Source organism: Micrasema longulum, unplaced genomic scaffold (genome assembly GCF_059751315.1).
Source record: "Micrasema longulum isolate JH-2025_06_02 unplaced genomic scaffold, ASM5975131v1 h1tg000163l, whole genome shotgun sequence".
Lineage (NCBI taxonomy): Eukaryota > Metazoa > Arthropoda > Insecta > Trichoptera > Brachycentridae > Micrasema > Micrasema longulum.
The window spans coordinates 1443444-1467316 of NW_028277368.1; the positions used below are offsets into that span (position 1 = coordinate 1443444).

A 23873-nucleotide genomic window follows, 5' to 3' on the forward strand; every position below is an offset into this window, starting at 1 on the left:
GCTAGAATATTTCAACCTACACCCGGAAATCAGACGTACTGATTTGAATTGGATTTTGAAAGCATTGGTCACAGATGCTACTAAAGATTTCTTGTCGTCTGATAATATTCCAGTAGAACTTAATAAGATATTGATTCCTGTATTTTTGTTTTGGAATTTTTCAAATGTTAATTAGATAAATATGTATTTTGACTACATAATTTCATTCCATTTTTAACGTCCTTTTAGAAGTATTCATACAAAATGAATACATTTTTATTTACATATCGGGTATATTGATGGAAACTACATAAAAAATCGTATGTCAAAAAAAATAATCGGCTTTTCAGTATAACCAATTTAAAACATTTAAAAGAGATGATTAAAGACGTTATAAAGTCATATAATTAATTTGAAATTCACAAAGAAAAATCCTTGATTCAAATCAATTTAATTTAAATTATAGTAAAGTTTAATTTGTGAGTCTTTAATCAGCTCTCCTGAAAAGTTGAAAAGTTTTTGTGTTTTAAATACAGTCGCTTCAGTTCGTTTTTGTCCAACAGACCAAAAAACAAATCTGCAGAAATAGAACTTTAAAGTTTTTTAAAGCATTTGCAAAAGCAAAAAAGCCACAATTTAAACAAAATTCGTTAAAAAACCTCATAAACATTTTTTTTTTCATTTGAATTTTATAAATAAAGGCTTTCTAAAAACTCTTGTATACTTAACTCAATTTCATTAAAAATGGTATGTTTTACAAAAACTAACTAAAGTGAAGATATGATAGTTTGCGTAACTGCCTTTAATTTGTTTTTCGGACAAAGAATAATAAACATGCAACCATATATTTTTTTAACAAAATGTTTACTGGAATACATATGTCTTTCTCTGAACATTGAGGGTCTTACTTACAAACCTGGTATAAAGTTACGCCTTGGCATAGCGGTAGGATAAAAATTACAATACCATTCTTCTTCTAAACTTTAATAAGAACGGTATGCCGAGGCATAACTTTATACGAGGTGTACGAGTATAAGTAAGACCCACAAAAAAAATGCTGGACACGCTCAAAATATTGTTCTATCGACTCTAATGGAATGTTTTTAGAATATGCCTTAATCCAATATTGCTTCCTCTTAGTTAAAAAAATTAAACGTTTGATGTGAGTTATTCGAAAGTCATCAGTGAAACGTTCCTATAGATACAATGTTTTTTTTAGACCATTGAAATCGTGTCCACAAAAAACATGAAAGTAGTTATCGTGTTATTATAATGTACTGGTACAGCGCAGACATGACATGTCCGACCAGAAAGTTTTCGTCTGTAATATTCAAGAAGTAAATTTAATAGATTTCTGTAATTAGGGGAGAGAGGGGCACAATTGGACACTTTAATAATATGCTGTTCATTCTTTGTACCATTATTATAATTTATTATAATATCAAAAAATATATCATATAATGACTACTTACCTTCTACAACTTCAGTGAATTAAATGTATCTACGAGTATTAATAAAAAGTATCGTTCCGGATTTCAGTGTCCAAAGTTAAGAGATGTAAGGCCGGTAGTATACCATTGGTAGTTTATTGTAAGACACCTTTTTTACCGTATAATACGGTAGAATACGGCAGTTTTCGGTAATTTTCGTAGGAAACGTATTTCTTAATAAAATGGCTGTATAATCACTTGATAAGTAATATTTGATTAGAAGGCCGGTATTATACGATTGGTATTTTATAGTAAGAAACTAATCTGTATATAAAACCGTATAATACGTTAAAATACGTTATTTTTCTGTACTTTTCATTAAAAATATTAAATGTTTTAAAATGGCCGTTTAATCACTTTATTAGTAATATTTCATAATGTTCGTCCATAGCGCAATGCCTCATTTCAGTCCATAGGGCATTGTTTAATATTTTTATTTTTTCATCCTTCTCTCGAAAATTTTCCGCAAAGAAGCCGTACTGTCACGAAACATGAAATTATGCATTAATTTTCTACTTAACTGACGCCAATGGGATCAAAATAATACAAGCATAATAACATTTTAACACAAAAACTACCAAAACAAACGTAAAAAATAAACTACCAAAACAACGGTAGAAAACGGTAGACAACCGGTATACTACAGAGAGATTTGGTAGACTACGGTATTTTTACAACTCTAGCTAAGTTGATGATGTATGATGAAGTGAACTTATGATTTAGTGCTCATGTCTGTGAGGGAATGTGTATATGTATGTTTGTTATTTTTTATATCCTTTTCGAACCTAAACGGGATAAAAATCCGCGACTTCCTGAGGGGGTGCTAGGAATACCCCATCTAAAATACTATGAATAAGACTTATAAAGTATATTTTAAATTGTCATTGTGATTGTCATGGTAGTGTTTATAAAACATTTTCATAATGCTTCTGGTTTTCTGCGAAATTCGTAGATTTTTCATAAAGTCCGTTACAAACGTTAGGATGCTTTATGACATCACGCTGCTCTCAGTGTAACGCGTTGAACAGCACTGATCTAATGTCGCGCCACCCGTTAGCATGGATGCATAGCGGGGAGTTGGGAGGAATAATAAAAAATGTGAATCACTTGTTTATGGTTGAATTCCAAATCATGATTCAATTTTTATTTCAAATACAGCATTATTTTTGCAAACGTCAAACTCCAGTCTTCTCACCAACAGACGGGCGTTTTTATGTAGGAATTTAATAATATTTTTGTGTAACCAAAAATTCAGTAAAAAGACATAAATGGGTAGAAATTATAGGGAATTTAAGAGAAGAATCTGATTGAGATCCACAAAAAACAAACGCTATTTGCAAACATAAAAAAAAAAAAAATTAGCAAAAAAAACTACATCTTACCATTTTTTTGTAAATGCATTCTCCTCGAATGCAACATCAGTAGATCGATGAATAAAACATTTATGCTCCTCACTTATTTTTACGTATCAGATTGAAGATCTTAATATCTACGAACACGCACAGCGCAAAGATCTATATTTCTCTGAAAACCGCAGATAAATCGGTTAAGCCATTTAAGAGGAGTTCGGTGACATCACACGTACAGAGGAATTATATACATTAAGGTAATTGCTACATTTCGTGGTATGTTAATATCAACTACTGTAAATGATTATCGTAGATAAATATCGTAGAATAAATGTCATATAATGTGATGCTTTACATCATAAATGAAGCCGCATTCTCGAGGGACTACTAGTTAAACCTAAGGATGTTAAAGAGCTTGCCCCTTACCTAATAACCAGATACTTTATGGATCTCGGCTTGGAGGAAGAAATGAAACAAAATGAGAACTCTCGCCTTCCACAAGGTAGCCATACTCTTTGCAGACCTAAGCCTGGAGAGCGAGAACTATTCACGGGGACCCGTCGCAATAGATCTTCATATGTTTCAGTGACGTCAAGAGCTTGTATAGCACTGACCACTACCTTTCATGGTAAGAATAAAAATTGTTACAGAGTAGGTACCAATAATACGGAAAAAGGCTGTCAACATTAGTTTGACAGTACTATCTGTCAAAAGTTCTAACACGACAAAAAAAACATCCACTATTCTATGGTGCAAGTAGTGAACATGTGAGTTTGAAAAAATGTAAAAGTAATTTATGTTTTTAAAACCACGCATTTAAGTTTATTCTGTCTTAATATGCCCCGCTTCTACATTGTACAAATGATTATTTTCCAACAGATGTTTTATAAAATCGTTTGTAATCAAACATTAGTCAAATCAGTTGTTTTTTTGAAAAAAAAACTCGTTTGATGGCTTTCTCATCATCATTCCGGTTTTATCTCTAGAAGACTACAACATAAACGATACTGTCATTTTTCTTAATTAAGATAATATCTATTGTCCAATTAGGTTAGTTTTCTAAATAAAAATAAAAATAAATTATTTACTCTCACGGATTTCAATTAATAGAACAAAATATTTTTGCAACGTTTGATCATTATTTTGCAAATAAAATTACTTTAACATGTATACGCCAAAAGTTCATAAAGATAATATTATGAATACACAAGACGAGTAAGAAAAAATAAATCTATGCATAAATATAAAGTTTTATATTTGAATTTATTTCAACAGAGGGGAAAAACATTTTTGAGAAGGTAATATGGAAGTCAAGGCATTTACAGGGCATATGACCTGTCATTATGATAGTCCATATCTCTTGGAACGTATTTTTATCAATTGTCCCGTAAAGTCAACACGACAAGTTCATTTTCTTTTTATAATTCATTGCCCAAAAAAACTATGTTCTAGACTCATTTATTTATCATAGCTGCTCTAAATTTAATTTACTTTGTCCCCATTTAGATATTTTCAATATGAAAATTTGTAACTTAAAAAAAAAACTTTTTGAAACACTGTAAAATGAAACATTTGTCAGTGTGTAATAAGTTTATGTTCCTTTAATTATGTTTATTTTATTATAATATCAAAAATTTGAATTGGTCAACTATATTATGAAAATCCCTCTCTTCCACTCCTCCACTCTATTTTCTCATCCCTTAACCTTCTTACAAGCTCTTTTTTTTAGCTCATATCTTATATAATATATTATTTTTCTCTCTACTGCGTAACATGTTCTCTCATTATATTTGTGAAAAACTTTAACTGGATGTACATATGTACTATTATTTATATTTTGTATTCTTATATAACAACTGTTGTTTTTTCTTAATAAATAAAATTAAAATATAATATAATTATTGAAGGGGTTTTCTTTGTTAACAATAAGTAAGTACATAAATTAAGTAATTAAGCATCGACTTTACCCTTGTGTTTTTGTTTTTTTTTTCTCGTGATTATTCTTGGAGCATTGTTTAGTAATATGGTAAATTTTTTTCAAACGTTTTGATCTCTGCAATATTTTTCGTGATAGCTTTCAAGGGTACATATATTGTTTAGAATTGTTTATATAATTAGTTAATATTTTAATTATGATTAAATGTAAGTAAATATGAGGAAATTCGTGTATTATTTTTGTACAAGTTTAAATTTTCAGAGTAAAAATGTGCATCTTATGGTCCGAAAAATATGGTAATTGGAAACGAAGAACTATAATCTCAACTGTCATGCGCTATGTAGTTACATTACATATAAAAATAGCGCTATATGAATTTTACGTACTAATAACTTCCAATGAGGTTAAATCCAGTACATGTCTACAAAAATTATAATAAACTCAAAATATTTTTAACCACAAATAAATTACTGAAAACCATCGACAAATAAATAGATAAACGCGCTCCACAGGGTAACATATTTTTCAAAGTAATGACACGAAAACGTATCCTTAGTTACTGAATTTGTTTATTCATACCAGGGCTGCATTCAACGATCATGTATACGCTACAAAATTTTTGGTGTGTAAAAAGTTTGTATTTTTAGGTTAACAATTAATATTTCAACATTCATGGGGATGCAAATCAGATTTTTTTCTTAACTTCTATGAAATTTCGACCGATTTATTTATTTTTAAATGATTTTTAAGAATTAAAAAATTGTGTAAGCTCGCATTTATTATGTTATAAAAGGGTATTTTTATTAGTACAGCCCTGTTAGTAAACATAACTTCGAAATGACGCCGCTATGCGTAGTTTGACGATTATAAAAAAAATATATTTACATTTGAATATTAATTGTTTTAAGCTTTGTTAATCACGCAAAAGCAAATATTTACCGATAAAAATTATTTTGAATCAAATTGTGGTTCCGTGGCTAGTGTTGTGGATTCGCGGATCAGAGGTCCAAGGTTCAAACCCCAATCTTACTTGATTCCCATTTTCTTATAGTCAGTTATTTACAACTCGTTTAAAATTGCCCCAAAAATCGAAATATTTGAGTAAATAATAAGAACGCAAATACTTATTTTTTTACAAAAAAAAGCATCACAATCCTTTTTACAAATGTTTACGCGCTTTCATAACAAAATCGAGCAATTTGTTTTCGATTCAATACGTCACGCCTGGCTGGCGGTCAAAGAACGACTAACTGCGTGTTGGGCATGACTGAGCATTTTGGCATGAGTTAAGTGTCATCGCTTTTGAGGGCGCGGGGCATGTCTACGTGTATTAATATATCAATGCTTAAAACGCATTAAAACAAAAACATTGCGAAGGCCATCTATTAATCTCTTAATTTCCAACGTGGAAAAAATGGTCTTCAATACCTTCGTTGTTTCAAAAAATTAGAACGTGGGAGTATAAGAAGACACACTGCGATAATATTTTAATGGATAATAAAACGTTGAATTAAAGCAAATTTTGTGGTTTGTGGTAGACTTATCGTTGCGCGGAACTGTGCCAATTTTATTTTAATAGAAAAATAATTTCTGGCACTTTTTTAAACAATAAAATCAATTATCACGTCTCAATTACATGTTCCGAATCTTAAAACCACAAAATTATTATTCTCTAATTCCGGCCAGTGGAATGAATTATTTTTATTTATTGTATTTACTGCGGAGTACCCAAAAGTGACAATTTCAATTAAACTTTGCGTAATCGAACACCGCGAATTGGCTATATCCTTAATCAATATTTATTTTAACACATTACAAGAGAAATGGAAGGCATTTTAGAGAAAGAAAAATGGAAATCAGGGCATTAACAGGGCTTATGGTCGATTAAAACACTGTGTAACATTTATCATCAAGTTCGAACATCCATATTTTTTCATTCCTTACATGTGTTGATTTTTATGACTTAAACAAGCCAACTGCCAGCCAAGTGCCTACAATAAAAACATTGATTTTTCTGAAATGTTCCACTGGTCCGTTGTTGTATATTTATCTTAATAACTCTCTAAAGGGTGAAATCTTATATTTGTGTACAAACATTTGAAGAAATTGAAATTATTGTTAATAATTTATTTATTTCAGAATTAATGGAAACCTCAAAGGAACGAGATGAAACTTTTAAGCTATCGTTGCTTGATCTTTAGTAACCACTTTACACAACGTGGGACATTAACAATTCTGACTGTGTATAAACATTAATGTTTCTTCAACCGTTATTTAAGTATGTCCAAATGTTTATAGACAAGGCCAAATAATACTCCCCGGGGATGACAGATGAAGCCTTACAAAGGTTTCAGCTATTTTACACAGAGAAGTCAAGAGGTGGAAGAATTGAAAAAATGTATCTTTCCAAACATAGACTGAATTGTGACTGTTACACAGTGTAAAAAGACATCACATAAACCATCAAATGACAGGTCATAAGCCATGTTAATCCATAAACAGGAAATACCCCATTCTCAATAAAAAAAAATAAATTGCAATAAAATTATTTTTTCATAACTATCTGCGGAGTAAAATCCAGCATTGTCTACAAACATTTGGATATATTAAAAATTTTATTGTTTACCTGATTGGTAAAAAAATTAAGAGTCATATTTAGGCGTCACGTTGCTTGGTAAATAAAATAAATTTCAATGAATGAATTTCGTCCGCATCAATAAAGGTTTCAGATCTTTTCTTTCACAAAAGTCAACAGATGGAAGCGTTGAGAAAGGTAAATAATAAACAATAAGTATAGTTTTCAGATGATGCTAGCTCCCATAAAAAACAATATATCAAATGATAAAAACTAGGAAAAAACGCTCAAATATTTTGTAAAAAATTCATTGCTCTCGAGCAAACGCGTTTCCACTAAAAGCTATTGTTTGGTAAAATGCACGCAAAATGAGGAAATCATACAATTTTGGCATTTTAAAACGAATGTTCTTTAAGATCGCAAAATAATAATTTAAAAAAATTAGATAAGGAGAATATTTTTTTAAGGTATTTCTGTTAAAAAAATATACTTAAACGTTTTATGTAACTAAAATATAGATTAGATATAGACCGGCAGATTACGCCATTTCAAATTTAGACTAAACTAAGATATCTAGGATTTCAATAAAGACTAAGTATCGAACTAAATTTTGTCGAATCATTCAAAGATAATAAATTGAACATAAAAGTGGCCAAAGCAAAGTTCAATTTTTTTGTTTTTGAAAAGAAATACAAGCATTTTAAATCACAGACATTTCTTGACATTTTCCTTTATTTCTACGTAAAATTATGCCTTCAGTAATAATTTAAAAAAAATATATTTATTGTAATATTAAAGTTAGAATACAATTCTTTAAAAAAAGGTTTCAACGAAAATAATTCAATACGTACATTTTTTTTAAATATTAGAAGGCATAATTTTACGTAGAAATAAAGGGAAATATCTCTCATTTCTTTTCAAAAACAATCAGATCAAAATTTCGTTTCTGCTACATTCATGTTCAATTTATTATCTTTAAATTATTGTACAAATTGTAGTTCGATACTTAATCTTTATTGAGATCCCAGATACCTAAGTTTAGTCTAAATTTGAAACGGCGTAATCTGCCGGTCTAAAAGTAATTATTTTTTAGTTACATACAACTTTTAAGTATATTTTTTAACAGAAATATTCAAAATTATTGTTTTCATCCAATTAATGTTTTTTTTTTTATTATTATTGCGCAATGAAAAAAAACATTCATTTCGAAATGGTAAAATCGTATGATTTACCAGACTACAAGCCTATAAGCTAGATAACTTTTGAGAAGGGAAAAGGGAAGTCTGAACATTTACTGGACTAATGATCTGTCTTTGGCTGGTATAAGTGATCACATTACACGCTGTTTGACATGTAATATTTTGCCTTTATTTGAACCCTCATATTTCTTCAATTCTTCCATCAACATTTGGTCCTTGTCATACAGCATTGCTGTAAAGAGGAATATATTTTATTGCTGTTAAAAATATCAAAGTTCAGTAACTTGCACCACCAGCTTAAGTTCAACGGCACATAAATCACTTCATGCATGACTAGAATTATTAATTGATTAGTAACCGGTTTCATAACGATCAATATCGCAATCGAATACTTTCCTACTAAAGAGTTTATATGATTTTAGACTAACAGGATTGTTTTGAAGATTTTCCTATTTCTATATCGTCAACGGTTTCAAATATAAAATTAAAACGCAATTGCAATTCACAATTTCGCTCCTCACTAGACCAGAGCCTGTGCTAATGCAAATGAATTGCAGATTTTCTGGTTATAAAATAATTATAACATATAGATGGGTACACAAAGAAGAAAAAATATATTAAACATCAATTGATGAAAGATATAAATAAATTTTAATACTTGGTTGACTGCATAACCTCGAGTAAAGGCAGGGTAACATTGGTATATGTTGTGGAGTTGTGTGTTGGGGAGCAATTTAGTACGTGCTACTTCTATGTATTTTATATGGTTAGAATTATACTACTCAAGCGTGATATGTCGTGGTGCGACACGATCCGGTTCCGATTTAACATTTTGTAGGTTTGTGCAAGAGTGATGGAGAGGGGTTATAGCGCGTCACAACACACTACAACAATGTATTTAAAACTTATCTTTAACGCATTGATTTACTGTAGACATCTGTAGTTTGCGAACAATCCGGTCATACTGACAAGGTTGGAAACATTGAACTATTGATATGTTTCTTTCATCTCGGTCAGTTAGTTCGCGAACGAAAAAAGCGCCGAACTTAATAGATCTTCGTGTCATTCAAATCTTCGTATCTTTGTGTCATTCGTATCATTTATATCTCTAGCTCATTAAGTTCATTTGTTTGCAACGATTGTATCCATATTCCATATCACCATACGGTATGCGTAGTTAGTAGATAGGTCAAGTATAGGTGAATTATTTAAGGTTGGGGCCACGCATACAAAGTCATTTGCTATATCTATAAACATTTTAGAATTGTATGTAATTGTAGTATGTGTTTATTGAACACGTAGCTATGCGTAGGCTCAATTAACATGAATCGTAAAATCCAAACGGCACGATAAAACAAGCGCGAATTGACATTTATTGTACTATTTCGTATTTATTTAAAATGTATTCAGGGCACTCTTGTTAACACTTCTCCCCTATCATGAAAACATACTCAAAAGAATAAAGTGAAAAGCTTATTATTTAAACATTTAAACAAACATTCACTTTGCAGTAATGTTTGATTATGTCCAAATGCTTGCAGACTGGCTGGAAAAGTCAACAGATGAAAGAGTTGAGGAAATGTGGATGTTTAAACATGGGCAGAATGGTGAATTTTACACAGTGTGTAAAGTGGCCACTTAAACCAGCCAATGACAGGTCATTAGCCCTGTAAATGCCTAGACTTCCATATAACCTCCTCAAAAATGTTTTCCCTCTCTGTTGAAATTTATTTAAATATTCACTTGATATTGAAATAATTAATATTTTTCCATACAAAACCAGCAATTACTAAAAAAAAAAAAAAATGCATATTATTTCATCATAATTCCCTTTCCGCATCTAATGGTGCAGATAACACTGCATTGGTACACCAATCGCAGTGAATTTCGATAATTTATTTTTATATGACGGTGAGATGATCAGTCTTACGCTTCACTTGTCAGTCCAGAGAATTCAAAATGTTTGTTTTCTTGACAAAATATTTCATGTCAATCATGCTGGGAATTGAATCCGAGACCTCTTACACGGTAGGCAAACGCGCTGATTACTGCACCGCGAGGCTGACTTTATATTATTTCCTTTATTTAAAAATAATTTACTTTGACTTTGAAATGATTGAAGAATATATTAAATTATTTCAAGCATTACAAGGGTGCTAGAATTTCAAACATTCATTCGTTTTGTAGCTGCAAGACATGCAGAAATCTGGCTTCTATTTTGCACTTGCACACACTCCGCTCAAGTGAACAAAATAACCAAACTAACTAAAGACCCGAAAGAAACAAATGATACGAAAGATACGATGATACAAATAATACGAAGATGCGAAAGATGCGGAGATATGATGACATAAATGACCCTAATGAACAAAATATACATTCGTTCAATTGAACTACTTAATATATTCGGTCACTTTAAAGATACAGATCAAGTGACACGTATCTTTCGGTGACAGGGTCTTACCCACTTCTAATTTACTGTTCACTACTGCATAAGCTCATTAAGCAAATTGAGCAAACACGATGAATTATCAATTAAAATGACGGAGCCCTTAACACACCGTATTACTCCACAATACAACACAAAAATTCACCTGTTTATCTGAGAGAGCTCTTCAAACACCTATCACAGCATGAGCTCTCTTCATTCTATTAACGAGAGAACCCTTTCAATAGTCATTCACCGATCTATTTATTTACCTCTTTTTTCACAGTAGTAGCTGCTCGATCGTAGAATAATCTACCCATTAATGTCAGAGACATTCAATTCACGATTAAAATGACACTTCCTGAATATTTGAGTTTTTCCTTTCTCTTTCCTTTTTCCTTCCCTTTTTACTCCCTCTTCTCTTCATATCACAAAGTCGATATTTAATCTATTTTTATTTTTCAAAAAATATAAATGTGCATCAATGTTTTGTTTTGTAATGAAAACATTACTTTATACTTACAATATGTTCGCATACCACTTATTTTCTTAAATTGAACCTATTGGTTGGAAGAAATTGCCTTAAGGCAGTATACCCGAACATATAAATGCAAACTGATTATGTACATAAAGTGTGTAAATAAATTAGTAAACAATGTTATTATGCCTTAACTCGCCATTTCTACTGTCCAGACCTCGACACAACACACAAGAACAGTTTAATCCTACCTTGAGTCGTGAACCTTTCTGTAGTCCTGTGAGCAACCCACTTGGTTACATTGACCTTAAACACATTGAAACTTCAATTGCTTTCAGAGAACTGCCTAGCTGACCATACGCTCTCGGTACAAAAACGATATATTTTCTTATTATTATTTTGTTCTAATAGCAAAATACATACATGGAGATATCTTTATAGCATTAGTAAGCAATATAAAAGTATTACACAATCTGACGCCTGAGTGTGGAATTTCTATTGGTTCTGTATCGAACCGTTACAAAATAAAACGATATTCATAACAATATTTGATGTACCAGAACACAAATAAAATCTATGTAATTACCCGGAAGAAGTTTTCAAATGATTGCACTGTGAAATATTGCTGTGAATTGTTGGAAAAACCTCGTGTTCGGATGTTACTTACATAATATAATTTTAGAAAAATTCGTAATCATCGTTTGAAAGTAGGAATAATAATCATCATTCCCTTTCCGCACCTTATGCTGCATAGGACATTGCATTGGTCCACCAATCGCAGCGTATCTGAATCATTTTTTGTTACATAAAAATTACATTATTAGTCTCACGCTTCAGGTACCAGTTTAGGGACTATGAAATATTCTGGTGTGAAAACACATTTTTTAAATAAATATTTCATATCAACCATGTTGGGAATCGAAACCGAGACCTCTTCCTTGGTAGGCAAACGCGCTGATCATCACACCACGAGGCCGACAAAAGAATTAAAACACATTTTTTATTCAATTAAATAATAGTACAGAAATTAAGGAGAATTGTTCATAATTAAGACTTCATTCCTTTATTTTAAATAATTTCCACTTCCGTTGTAATTATGTTTATTTAAATAACGCATATCCTTGTGAATAAAAATTTGCTAAAACCGGATTGCAATATGAAATTGACCGAGTTATGTTCAATAGGGAAATATCCCGTTTTTTTTTCCGATTTAAAATTAATTTGGGTCTATGAAATAATGTTGAGTTGAACATTGTTTGAGACCATTTAAATTTAATAGAACATCGTAACTAATCTTGACATCACAATTATAATGGCCAAACATGTCGCGTTTTTGTTGAGATATATTTTTAAATAATTTATGTTTTAAAGTTATGTATGGAAACATTTCTCTACAATATTCACTATTCATATGATTTCGAAAATACAATTAATTTTTCTAAACCAATTTCATCGGTATTCGTAGTATGTTGTATTTTCATATTGTCTATGTGAATTTTTGAAGAAAAAAAATTAAATTCATCGAAAACATCTAATTGAACATGTTTTAAACAAAAAAACAAAAAAAAAAACAATATTTTTGCAAACAAAATTTATTTTACTTTATGTACCATTAAGACAACTCTTTTGACTTTCCAATAACAATTAACAATGTAACCGGGGTCTTGATTTATATTGTTTAATCACGGGAAAAATGGGTTGGTTTTGTGTAATAAAAAAAAACAATTTAGACAAACAAAAACATTTCTCGACTCCTCTTTTTAACACAAAGAGCTCTCAGACATTTCTGTGTTCACTTCAAAACGACAATGAAAGGTTCTACGCTACAATGGAACTTTTCAGTGAGGATCCGAACCAAAGGATATTTAAACTGTCAACGCTTTAGCAAATTGTAAATATCCACACCAAACGGTTCTAAAATTTTCCTAACTTTTCCAAAGATGGTGTCAAAGCTCATATTTTAATATTTCATAAATCAAAGTACTACACCGTTTAACTTAAAAGTATTGTTTAAATGCCAATTTTTTTGTAAACAAGGGCTGAATTTCATCCCCTAGGAAGTTATTAAGACTGTATTATTACAACAGAATTACAACAAAAGAAAACATATATGTCTAGCCACTAAAAGGGTTTTCGACCTGCCATTAGCTAGCTTAAGTGGCAAATTTTAATGCTGTGTACATTGGTCATTCTGTCTTTACCTGTTTGAACATCCACGTTTCTTGAATCCTTCCAAATTTTTGTTTTTGTGATGTTAAAGAGCTCAAAACTTTTATTGATGGGGGTGAGATGTGGATGTGCAAACCCATAAAATCAAATACTACACAATGTGTAAAGCAGTTACTAAAACCAGCCAACAACACGTCATAAGCCTAGATATCCAAATGCTTTTTATTTAAATGTTCTCCATCTCTGTTGAAATATGCCATACAGTGCAAGTATTAGATAAAATTCTGTACTTTTGGTGGGTAATTGTAGCACAAAATAAAAACTTAAAGCAATTTTGTTTGCTTACCGACTGCAAAAAAATGTTAAAACATACTGTTAATTTTTAAATTTAGAAATGAATATTTGCGTTTTTTTATGAGTTACTCAAATATTTCAGTTTTGCGACCATTTTGAATAATTTTTTAACTATTCACTTTTACAAAATAGGAATTAACCTGGAGTAGGGTGTAATGGTCAGCGCGTTTACCTACCATGTAAGAGGTCTTGGGTTCAATTCCCGACATGGTTGACATGAAATATTTTTTTAATATGTGTTTTTACACTAGAATATTTTATAGTCCCTGGACTGTTACATGAAGCGTATGACTGATCATCTTACCTTAATGTAACAAAAAAATATATATACAGTGCGATTGGTATACCGTGTACCAATGCAGTGCCCTATGTACCATTAGGTGCGAAAAGAGAATGATGATGATAAGAGTGGGTTTTGAATCTCGGACCTGTCAGCAAGTGGGATAAAGAAGATTTGGAAAAAGGTGAGGAAAAATACACCAACAAAACTCTATTTATCACTTCAAACCCTTGTAACTCTATACCCTTTTAAAAAAGAACGAAAATGACTGACGAAAAAACTTTTGAAAACAATATATATTTTTAGATGTTAACATCTCGGATGTTTTTTGTTTTTTCATTATTCATTGTTTAAATTATTCATGTTTTTTTAAAAAAACATCTAATAATCCTTTTCAATTAACAATGAGGGTTTGTTTTTATGGAAATCCTTTTGTGGCTTTTCCTTATTTGGTTTTAAGATCTTTTTTCCATTGCGTTTTATGCATTATTTATTTTATTATATATTTTTTTTTTTTTTTTTAGTTTTTTATCAATAAACATAAGAGGTAAAACATAGTACTCAAAAAATCAGAACTAATTACATAGCATAAAAATACATATAAATAGTAAACTAAAAAATCCCACAAAGGCATGGCCTGTTGCCTATTGCTCCATGTGCGTCAACTTACTGGGTTCCCGTTAGGGTTAAAACGTAACTTTCTCTCATCTGGTCTCTTTCTTTTTTTTGGAATTTACATTTTGATTGTACCTCTTTGTCAATTGTTGGGTTAAATTACGAATAAAACGATAATAAAGAAAAAGCTTGTATTTTCAAAAACAAAATCACAATATTCATTGTATTTTTTTTTTCTTTTGTCGAACAAATAAGTGAATTTGTACGAAGTACTTTTTTTCAATCTGAATTAAATCATAAATTATTCAGTTATTGGTATTGAATTTTGTCAAGATTCGTCAATAATCAAAGCAATCTAAAATCTATAAATAAAAATGATAAAAATAAATACAAACCATGTCATCTCCATCCGCAAATTCACAGCCAATCCGGAACTTGAGGACATTTTGAGGAGTATCAGAGTCTACTAAATCTTCTAAAGAGTGCGCCAGGATAACAGACACGTGAGTTCTATTCTGATCTCTCCACGTAAAGAATGAAGCATCTTCTTCTCTCTCCAAAGGCTGCAGCATTAGGTTCCTCCTGTAACAAGAGATTTTAAGTACATTTATTTCAATAATATTTCATCAATTAATTTGCATTCCACTCCAAACGTGTATTCTGTCCTATCTTATACTATCCTAACCAATTCTTTTCTATCTTACTCTACCCTATCACCAGATTAAAAGGTACGTCAGATGGATAAGGGGACACTGTGGAATCCGATGCATTGAAAAAGGATTTCAAAGCGGTCGCAACGTTACCTCAAAGAAAACAACAAAAAAAGCAGAATTCTGAGGCTCTAGAACGGTTAGTATTGAGAAAAACGTATCCCATCAAATTACTTAAATATCAAATTAAAACATAAGAATATCTAAAATCTAAAGTAATGTAGTAAAATAATAGTCAAGTTTTTTGAGCGGGAAACATGAGTCTCATAATAACTAACAAGAAGTGGATAGATCCCATAATGACATTACTTACACACATGTTCATCTCCTTCGCAGCAAGCAACTGTGAACCAAATGTTTTTAAAATTATGTGCTAGGAAAAATACAATGGACCCTGTATACCTAAAACACCTACCCTTCGACTATCGAACAGCACTTTTGTCACCTTATTAACCATTATAATATCTTAAGGAATGCTACCTTTGTTTAGTTTTTCATCGTTTACTTTTTGTGCTGCTGCATGTTTACTTAACTTGCCAAACTCACTAGTTCTTTGCTCGACGTACGAGTATTATTATTGTATTATTGTGTTGTGAACTTTTAAAAAAATATGTTTCTGAAACTCCATGCATCGGTGCACTTTGTAGCTGCTAGACTTTTCATGTTGTTAGCTTTCATGTTTTATCTTAATTTAACTTCAACTGCAAATGGGGTCTATATTTTTAACCAACCATGCGTTCTGTAGCTGCAGGACATGTAATATAGATTTAATTTGTACACGATTTTTTATAAATTTAAAACACTTATAATTCATTTTTCTGTGCAGTGTTAATTGAAGCTAGATTTCTAAACGTCCGTGCGCTATGTAGCTGCAAGATGTGTTGTAATCTCGCTCTTATATAATTATTAAAAATCATCTTAATGGAAATGGGGAACTAGAATCCTAACCGCCTATCCGCTATGTAGCTGCAAGGTATATTGGAATGCCTTTTGTACAGCGCCCTTGATGCGATTTTCACAAAAATGGCGTTATTTAAACTATCCTAAATAAATAAACCTTCTGAACAGGTTTTATTTTTATTGTTTGACAATTTTTAAGCCATTCATTTGAGATAAACGCAGCAAATTGGCTACACACTGGCTCAAATCCTTACAGACCACTGAACTGTGAGTTAATGAGCTTTCTTTATCCCTGCAAACTTTTTAAAATTAATGTGTCCATATGATTATACACTTCGAAATGTTTCTCGTTCGGTAATGCATGTTTTTTTTTTGGTTTCAGCAAACGCAGCGAGAGGCATAATATTAAATTCTGAATAAGGACTTGGAAGATATCATAACCGTAAAAAGTCACGAATACTTATGTAATATATGGTTATGAATTCAAATTTGGAAATAAACCAAAAAAGTACAAAAACTATCAACATTGTCTGTGGACGAGTGTTAATAGTTAGGCTTCTCCTAAATGAGTTTTCTAAAGTTTAATCTTCAAAAAAAAAATGGAAAAAGTTTTTAAATCAGGCTTATCTTCACACTTTTTAAGAGCAGTTAGAAGGAACATACTTTTTTGCAGGAAAATAATCCTCGTAGGAACATAATAATCAAAGCAGAAACGATCATCTATGTAAATGAAAGTCATTTCTTTTATCCGCACCTATACTATTCGATCCAATCCCATCAAACACATTGCATTAAGGTATTTTCTTTTTTTACACCGTGAACATTTTTTTCACAGTAGGACATGTCTATTTAGTTATTACTTTTACTTTACTTGACAGCTCAATAGGGCTAATCGTTTTTTTTTTTCTTGATTCTGTTGAAATGTTTTCTGGCTTCTTTTCTACAGCAATATTGTAAATTATGTTTTCTTTGAGTTGAGTTAATTATCATTGCTAAAGAAAATGCCTCTAGAATACTAATTTTCTGACTCCATTTCGAGATACATATCTGCCCTATTTACATTCAAAAAACTAATTTAAATAAGTCGAAATCTTCTGACCAGACTGATTGCGTAATATGACATTTTAATTTATTCTTCGATCTTTTAATTTAATGCTTTGCATACGTTAAAATAAAGACTTCTTAGCGTGTCATGCTTTTGTTTCAACAGTTCGTTTATATCCCGGAAAACCGTCTCAAAAGTTATCTATGCAAATTATATTTTGTAGGTTCTGCTACATACTTGTACAACCGTGCACTTTGTCATTTTTGCTGATTACTCAATTTAATGTGACGAACAAAACAAAAACACAAAACATATGCTTTATAATCAATAGAAACATCCTGAAAAAGGAAATCGACTGAAGGTAATTACATCGATCTGTTAGCGTTTTCGCTCACACTAGAGATCTCGGGTTGATTCACAGTAAAATTAACGTTAGGTATTTTTAATTTATAGTTTTATTACAGTATTTTTAGGCTGGTACCTGAAGCAATCGACTAATTACACTGGTGCGCATTTTAAAATATTTTTTCGAGCCCTAACATCATTCCTACCGATTTTTTAGTTGAGTGATTTCCTGAATCCGAATATTACCCCCGTTTTCCACCATCACCCGCCGTTTTTGAGAAAGTTTGATCATTTTACATTAGAATCAGCAGAAATTGTATCATGGCCGATTTTCATGCAAATCGAAATATGCTTCATTTGATATATCAATACAGTGCCTTATATCATTTTCGGTGGCAATTAGAAGATGATAATTATGATGAAACTTACATTCATTTATAAATACCAATAAAAAAATGCATAGTATCAACTTATTAATCAGGGATAAAAAAATACAGGTGATTCGACACTTTTACGTTGCAGCAATAATGTTTATGTTGCATAAATAGATGTGGTTAATACCAAACTAATAAAGTGCTGAGTAGAATGGGGCTAGTTATTATATTTTTTAATATTTAATTATTTCAAAATAAAACACCTTTAACAATATATTAACAATAACTTTCATATAATGGTGACCAATGAGAAATTATATGTATACATTATTTTATTTGATAAGAAGCCTTCCAAATGGAATATCAAGTAAGCAGAAGTAACGTTTTTGACATCTTTTTCTGCTTGAGTTTAATTGAAAAAAAAACTGCAAAAGATGCTCACGATGTTAAGTTAACAATTTGAAGTTACTTAGAATTATTAAGAATACATTTTTTTGTTTTGACCGCTTGTTCTCTTTATTTGGAAAAAAACGAATACAAATTATGTGAACACCTAATATATTTTATTTAAAACCAAGTTTAAAAAAAATAATTGCAAATATTTTCCGACAGGTAGGATAATTGGATTTTCAAAAAACTTCAAGCTGTTAAGAATGTATTTTTGGTTAATATGATGTTATTTTTTGTTGTGTCTTTTTGAAAAAAAACAAATAGAATTTACGTAATTATTCAATATAAGGATGATTGAAATTATAAATGTTTTGCATTTAATAGTATTTTGAATGCGTCAAGTAAAATTTAATTAAATCATGTAAAAATGATTAAACCAAACAGCAAACCTTTTTTGTTGATTGTCAAAATAAACAAAATATTATAATTAATATTTGTCAGTTTGGTCTTCATTTTTTAAAACTCATATTGACCTTATTGAGTCAGCCCATCACCGTTTTCTAAGACAAGTGGCATGGTTGATCAGATCGCAAAGGGGTAATTATCTCAATTTTGAAATAGAGCAATCTCTTCGTCTGTCTATCGAATAGTACAACTGAAATGGACCTAACTTGCATTTTCAAAATATTAAATGCTTTATGTGATATCTTTGTTGCAATCAATTTTTTTTCTCATGTTCCCAGCCATGTCACCAGAAGTGAAAAACTGTTTTTTATCAAATATTCCAAGAGTAACTTTTGTTTTTATGTCACACAACTCGGAATTTTATCGCGTAGATCTACCGGCTTTTCGTAGACTTCTTCGCCATTAAACAGTGTGGAATGGAGATGGATTAGCATGGGGTAGCTTGAAGTCTCAAACCATTGTTTTATTGCCCTTGATTGTCTTTGTTTCATAGTTTTATATTATCATTGTTAAGTTTCTTGGCCATGAGTTTATAATTGGCTTAGGCCGTATTTATTTTTAAAAAAAATGCTAATTGGAGTTCCAATGCAGTGTCTTGCATATTTTTTTTTTGACTGCGTGTTAGATGAATCTAGTGAGCTCTTTCACAATACGGAACCGTTTTATAATTAGGGTGGCCAATATGTGTTCTCATTAAAATGAAAATCCGGCTGCAACATACTATAAACATTAACAAATTACAACAGGGATGGAGAATACTTTAAATAAGGGAATATGGAAGTCTAGGCATTTACGCGGCTTATGACCTCTCATTGGCTGGTTTCAGTGGCCACTTTACACACTGTGCAACATTCACTATTTTGCCCATGTTTAAACATCCATATTTCTTCAATTCTTCCATTTGTTGATTTTAGTGAAGTTAGAGAGCTGAAACCTTTATTGTTGTGAAGAAATTCATATGACTGAATTATTTTACATACTAAGCAACGCCTGAAAACTTTGTTTTAATTTTTAAACTTCTTGGACCAGTTGGTTTTCAGAGCCCTGTAAATGCTTAGACTTCCATATTCCCTTATTTAAGGTATTCTTCATCCCTGTTAAAATTTGTTAATCTTAATGACTTCCGAGAGGGTGAAACGCAGTCTTTTGTCTACGAACATTTGGACAAACTCAAATATTGTAATACTATAAACACTTCTTAAATAATAGAGAACACAATTAATTATACACATACAAAAAAACAAAAGCGATGTAAGTTACCTAAAGAAAAGAAACTCTTCCTAATTTATTCACCAACGGTGTAAAACTAGCTCTTGCTGACTCTATTAAGGTATTAGGTGTAACTGTAGACAAGCATCTCAACTGGTCCCTTCATGTAGATAACGTCTGCAAGAAGGCTGCCAATCTTTCTGGAATGTTAGTGAGAGCAGCAAAACCAACATGGGGGGTGTTCTCCTGCGGTAATGCAGCAAATATATTATGGTGCTATTGAACCTCTTGTTACATATGCGGCCAGTTTATGGGGTGAAGCGGTAAAAAAGAAATGCAATAGGAAAAAACTTGACAGTAAGCTGTCAGCCTTTTTAAGCCTTTGTAAGCAAAGGCAATTTGCCATAAGATCTTGTAGAGGATACAAAACCATTTCACTCATCTCTGCTCAAGCTCTAACAGGGTTTACACCGTTAAACCTTAAAATTCAAGAAAGGAAAGACATTTATAATGTCAAGAAATTTGGTAAGCTGTATTCCATTCCAGATGATTGCAAGTATCATGGAACTGCAAACTATTTCGATTAACCTCACCCGTGCAAAAGAATTCCCGAAAGTATTCTTTTACTTGACAAAGATATACCTCCTTATGCTCCCAATGAAATTAGAATCTTTACAGATGGTAGCCTGCTCGACGGCAAAGTGGGAGCGGCATTCGTTCCTTTTGAGAGTGATAAAGAATAACCAGGCAGAGCATTTAAATTAGATCATTTCTGCTCAGTTTTCCAGGCTGAACTACTCGCAATACGAGAAGTTCTCAAATGGTTATTAAAAAAACCACCGGAGAGATGGGTTATTGCAAAAATATTATCAGATTGTCGTTCGGGCGTTCAAGCTATAACAGATACTCAGTCGGTAGATCCATTCATTGTAGATATTCAGAGTAAAATTAAGCATCTAAAAATAAGAGGGATGAACATTCAAATATGCTGGGTAAGAGGACATGCTGGTATCGTAGGAAATGAGAGAGCGGATGAACGAGCAAGAGCCGCAACTTGTAAAAGAACGGCACCTTTCTTCTCAGAATTTCCCCTTAGCTTTGCTAAACGCTGTATAAAACAAAATACGCAGCAGCGTTGGGAGGATCATTACCGCGCTTCTTCTACAGGTAAAATCACTAAAATGTTTTTCCCAACGCTGGCTGATGCAGCAAACTTCCGTCATCATCACTAAAGTACTTTCGAAACGACCCAAATTTTTACCGGACACGGAGCTATGTGAAGTTATCTATATAGGTTTAATATAAGAAATGATGACGATTGTCCATGCGATGATATTTCTTCACAGAGTATAGAACATTTGTTATTTCAGTGCCCATTTTTCAGTTTCCAACGCCATAATCTTGAAGCAGAATGCAGGAAAGATGGAATATCCTTAACAAATATCAACACTGTAGTTAGAAGTAGTAATCACGAGCCATTGTTCTTGAACTTTGCAACAATGGTGATTGGACTCATAAAGGTAATAAACCAAAATCAATGATCGAACATCTCATTTCCAAGACAAACAAAAACGATTTTTTCTGAGTACCTTAGCCTTTTACATGACACGTAAGGCTACTAAATACAGGGGACCAAATATAAATAATAAAAAAATTAAAAATTATACCCAAATATCTTTTTAGATGTTATTCATTATTTTTTTCCGAGGATATGGCTCAAGTTTACGACAATTGGTAAATGCATGTACTTCTAATATGTATTGAGTGAATATCTGGTGGAAAAGTTGGATGTGACCTTATTTAGAAACATCTCAGCATTGACTAGGTTAGACCGTCGCATCGATAAACCCCAGTATACTCTTAAAATTCTTTAAATAATTTTCTCTAGCTGTTCATCCATTTACATCATTTAAACAATTTAATATTCTACCGTCCGCGTTCCTTTCACTTTTCTGGTAAAATGTAATTACTTATTCGAATCTACGTGAACATGAAATATTGTAGAATATAGCGCTATTATGTATGTGCGTGTATCTACATAGATATTCATAACTCTACGTGATCGTTATATTTTATTATTTGTAACGAAATAAATAGACGGAAGATTGTATTATGTTAACGGTAGAGAAAGACGGATAGAAGGAAGTCCGTCATCTACTGATGATTTGATAGATAAGCAATTGCTTGTAAAGGGAACGGACTAACAATCACTTGGCTATCGTTATTTAGGCCGATTCCAGCGGTCGACAACACTGAGATTTGGGAAAAAAACTTTTTTTTTTGTTCACCACAACAGATTGATATACACAATATATTTTCTTCTTCTTCCACATCCGCTCCTAAGTGGAGTATGTGGACATCACCAGTTGCCTCCAGAAGACCCTATCGCCAGCCAGCACTCTCGCTTCTTCCCATGTCAATCCATCGCCCCTTAATTCCGCCGAATAAAGTCTAAAGATCGTCATTGACGGCTTTCCAGGACGGCGTGAGCCCGCAGGTTTAAAAAAGACGCAACTAGGGTTTAGGTTCTCCTGGAGCATGCGCAGCACGTCTCCGAGCCAGGTCCACCGCCGCATCCTCAAGACGCTCGTTATAGGAGGCTGCTGCGTCCGTTCTCGGACTTCAATATTAGTTATAAAATCAAACCACTTTATACCTAATATTCTTCTCAAGCACTTACTCTCAAAACTCAGAAATTTGGTGTTTTGAGCTTTGGTAAGGTGCCAAGATTCACACCCATATAGGGGAACTGGCATTATACAAGAGTTTAATAATCGGCATTTTGTTTTAACCGAGTAAAGACTAGAGTTCCACACAACACGCATCATGATAAAAGATGCTCCAGCAATTCAGAGGCGGGTTGCGAGCTCTTTATGCATGCTTCCATCCTCAGTTTAATGTACTCCCAAGTATTTAAAGCTGTCAACTTTCTTAATCTTCTGTCCATTATTATAGAGAGGCTGATCAGGGTTAGGACAGGATTTGTTGCACATATGTATATATATTTTTTTCATGCACAATATCAGTGGTTAATTACAGCCCATAACATTCAGAGCCCTAATTACAATGATAGTTATCTTCGACTGTCTGAAAAATATTATGTTCGAAAATGTGGATATTTGTATAAATATCAAAAGTTTCTTCGCCGGTTACCTGTAATTAAACATGTTTATGAAAAAAAATGTATGAATATTATATTTTTTATGCTGGAAACATAATTTTACTTTCTAGATAAAATTTATGATAACTCCTAACTTCCTAAAAACTGGACAAGGTTTGTAAAAAATCACATTACATTCGAAAATTGAAAACGGAACCCTTTTTTTTGATTCGAAAATGGAATAAAACCTTAATTTTTCGGGCTAGTATCCCTTCCACAAACCTCTACCCTCTTTTACTTAGCCATTTCCCTTGTACACAACCGGTGCGTATCACTTTATTGGTCAAATACGTTTATTATCTCTCTTTTTGTAAGTGAGATGTAGGGGTTTGCTAAAGAGTTATTCTCAATTTTTAAAATTTTATAAATTTACAAATAAATAAAAACAGACCATGAACATTTTAACATCTCATCACCATTCTA

General features: G+C 31.8%; 1 protein-coding gene across 2 annotated transcripts in view; it reads right to left on the minus strand.

The window, feature by feature from the left end:
- The window catches only part of Cad89D (cadherin 89D), a 97664-nt gene that overhangs the window by 51276 nt on the left and 22515 nt on the right, over positions 1-23873 (minus strand). For both annotated transcript variants that reach the window (XM_088242754.1, XM_088242753.1), the window contains exon 3: positions 15248-15434. In XM_088242754.1, the coding sequence (XP_088098880.1) occupies positions 15248-15434 (187 nt within the window). The remainder of the gene's footprint in view (positions 1-15247; positions 15435-23873) is intronic.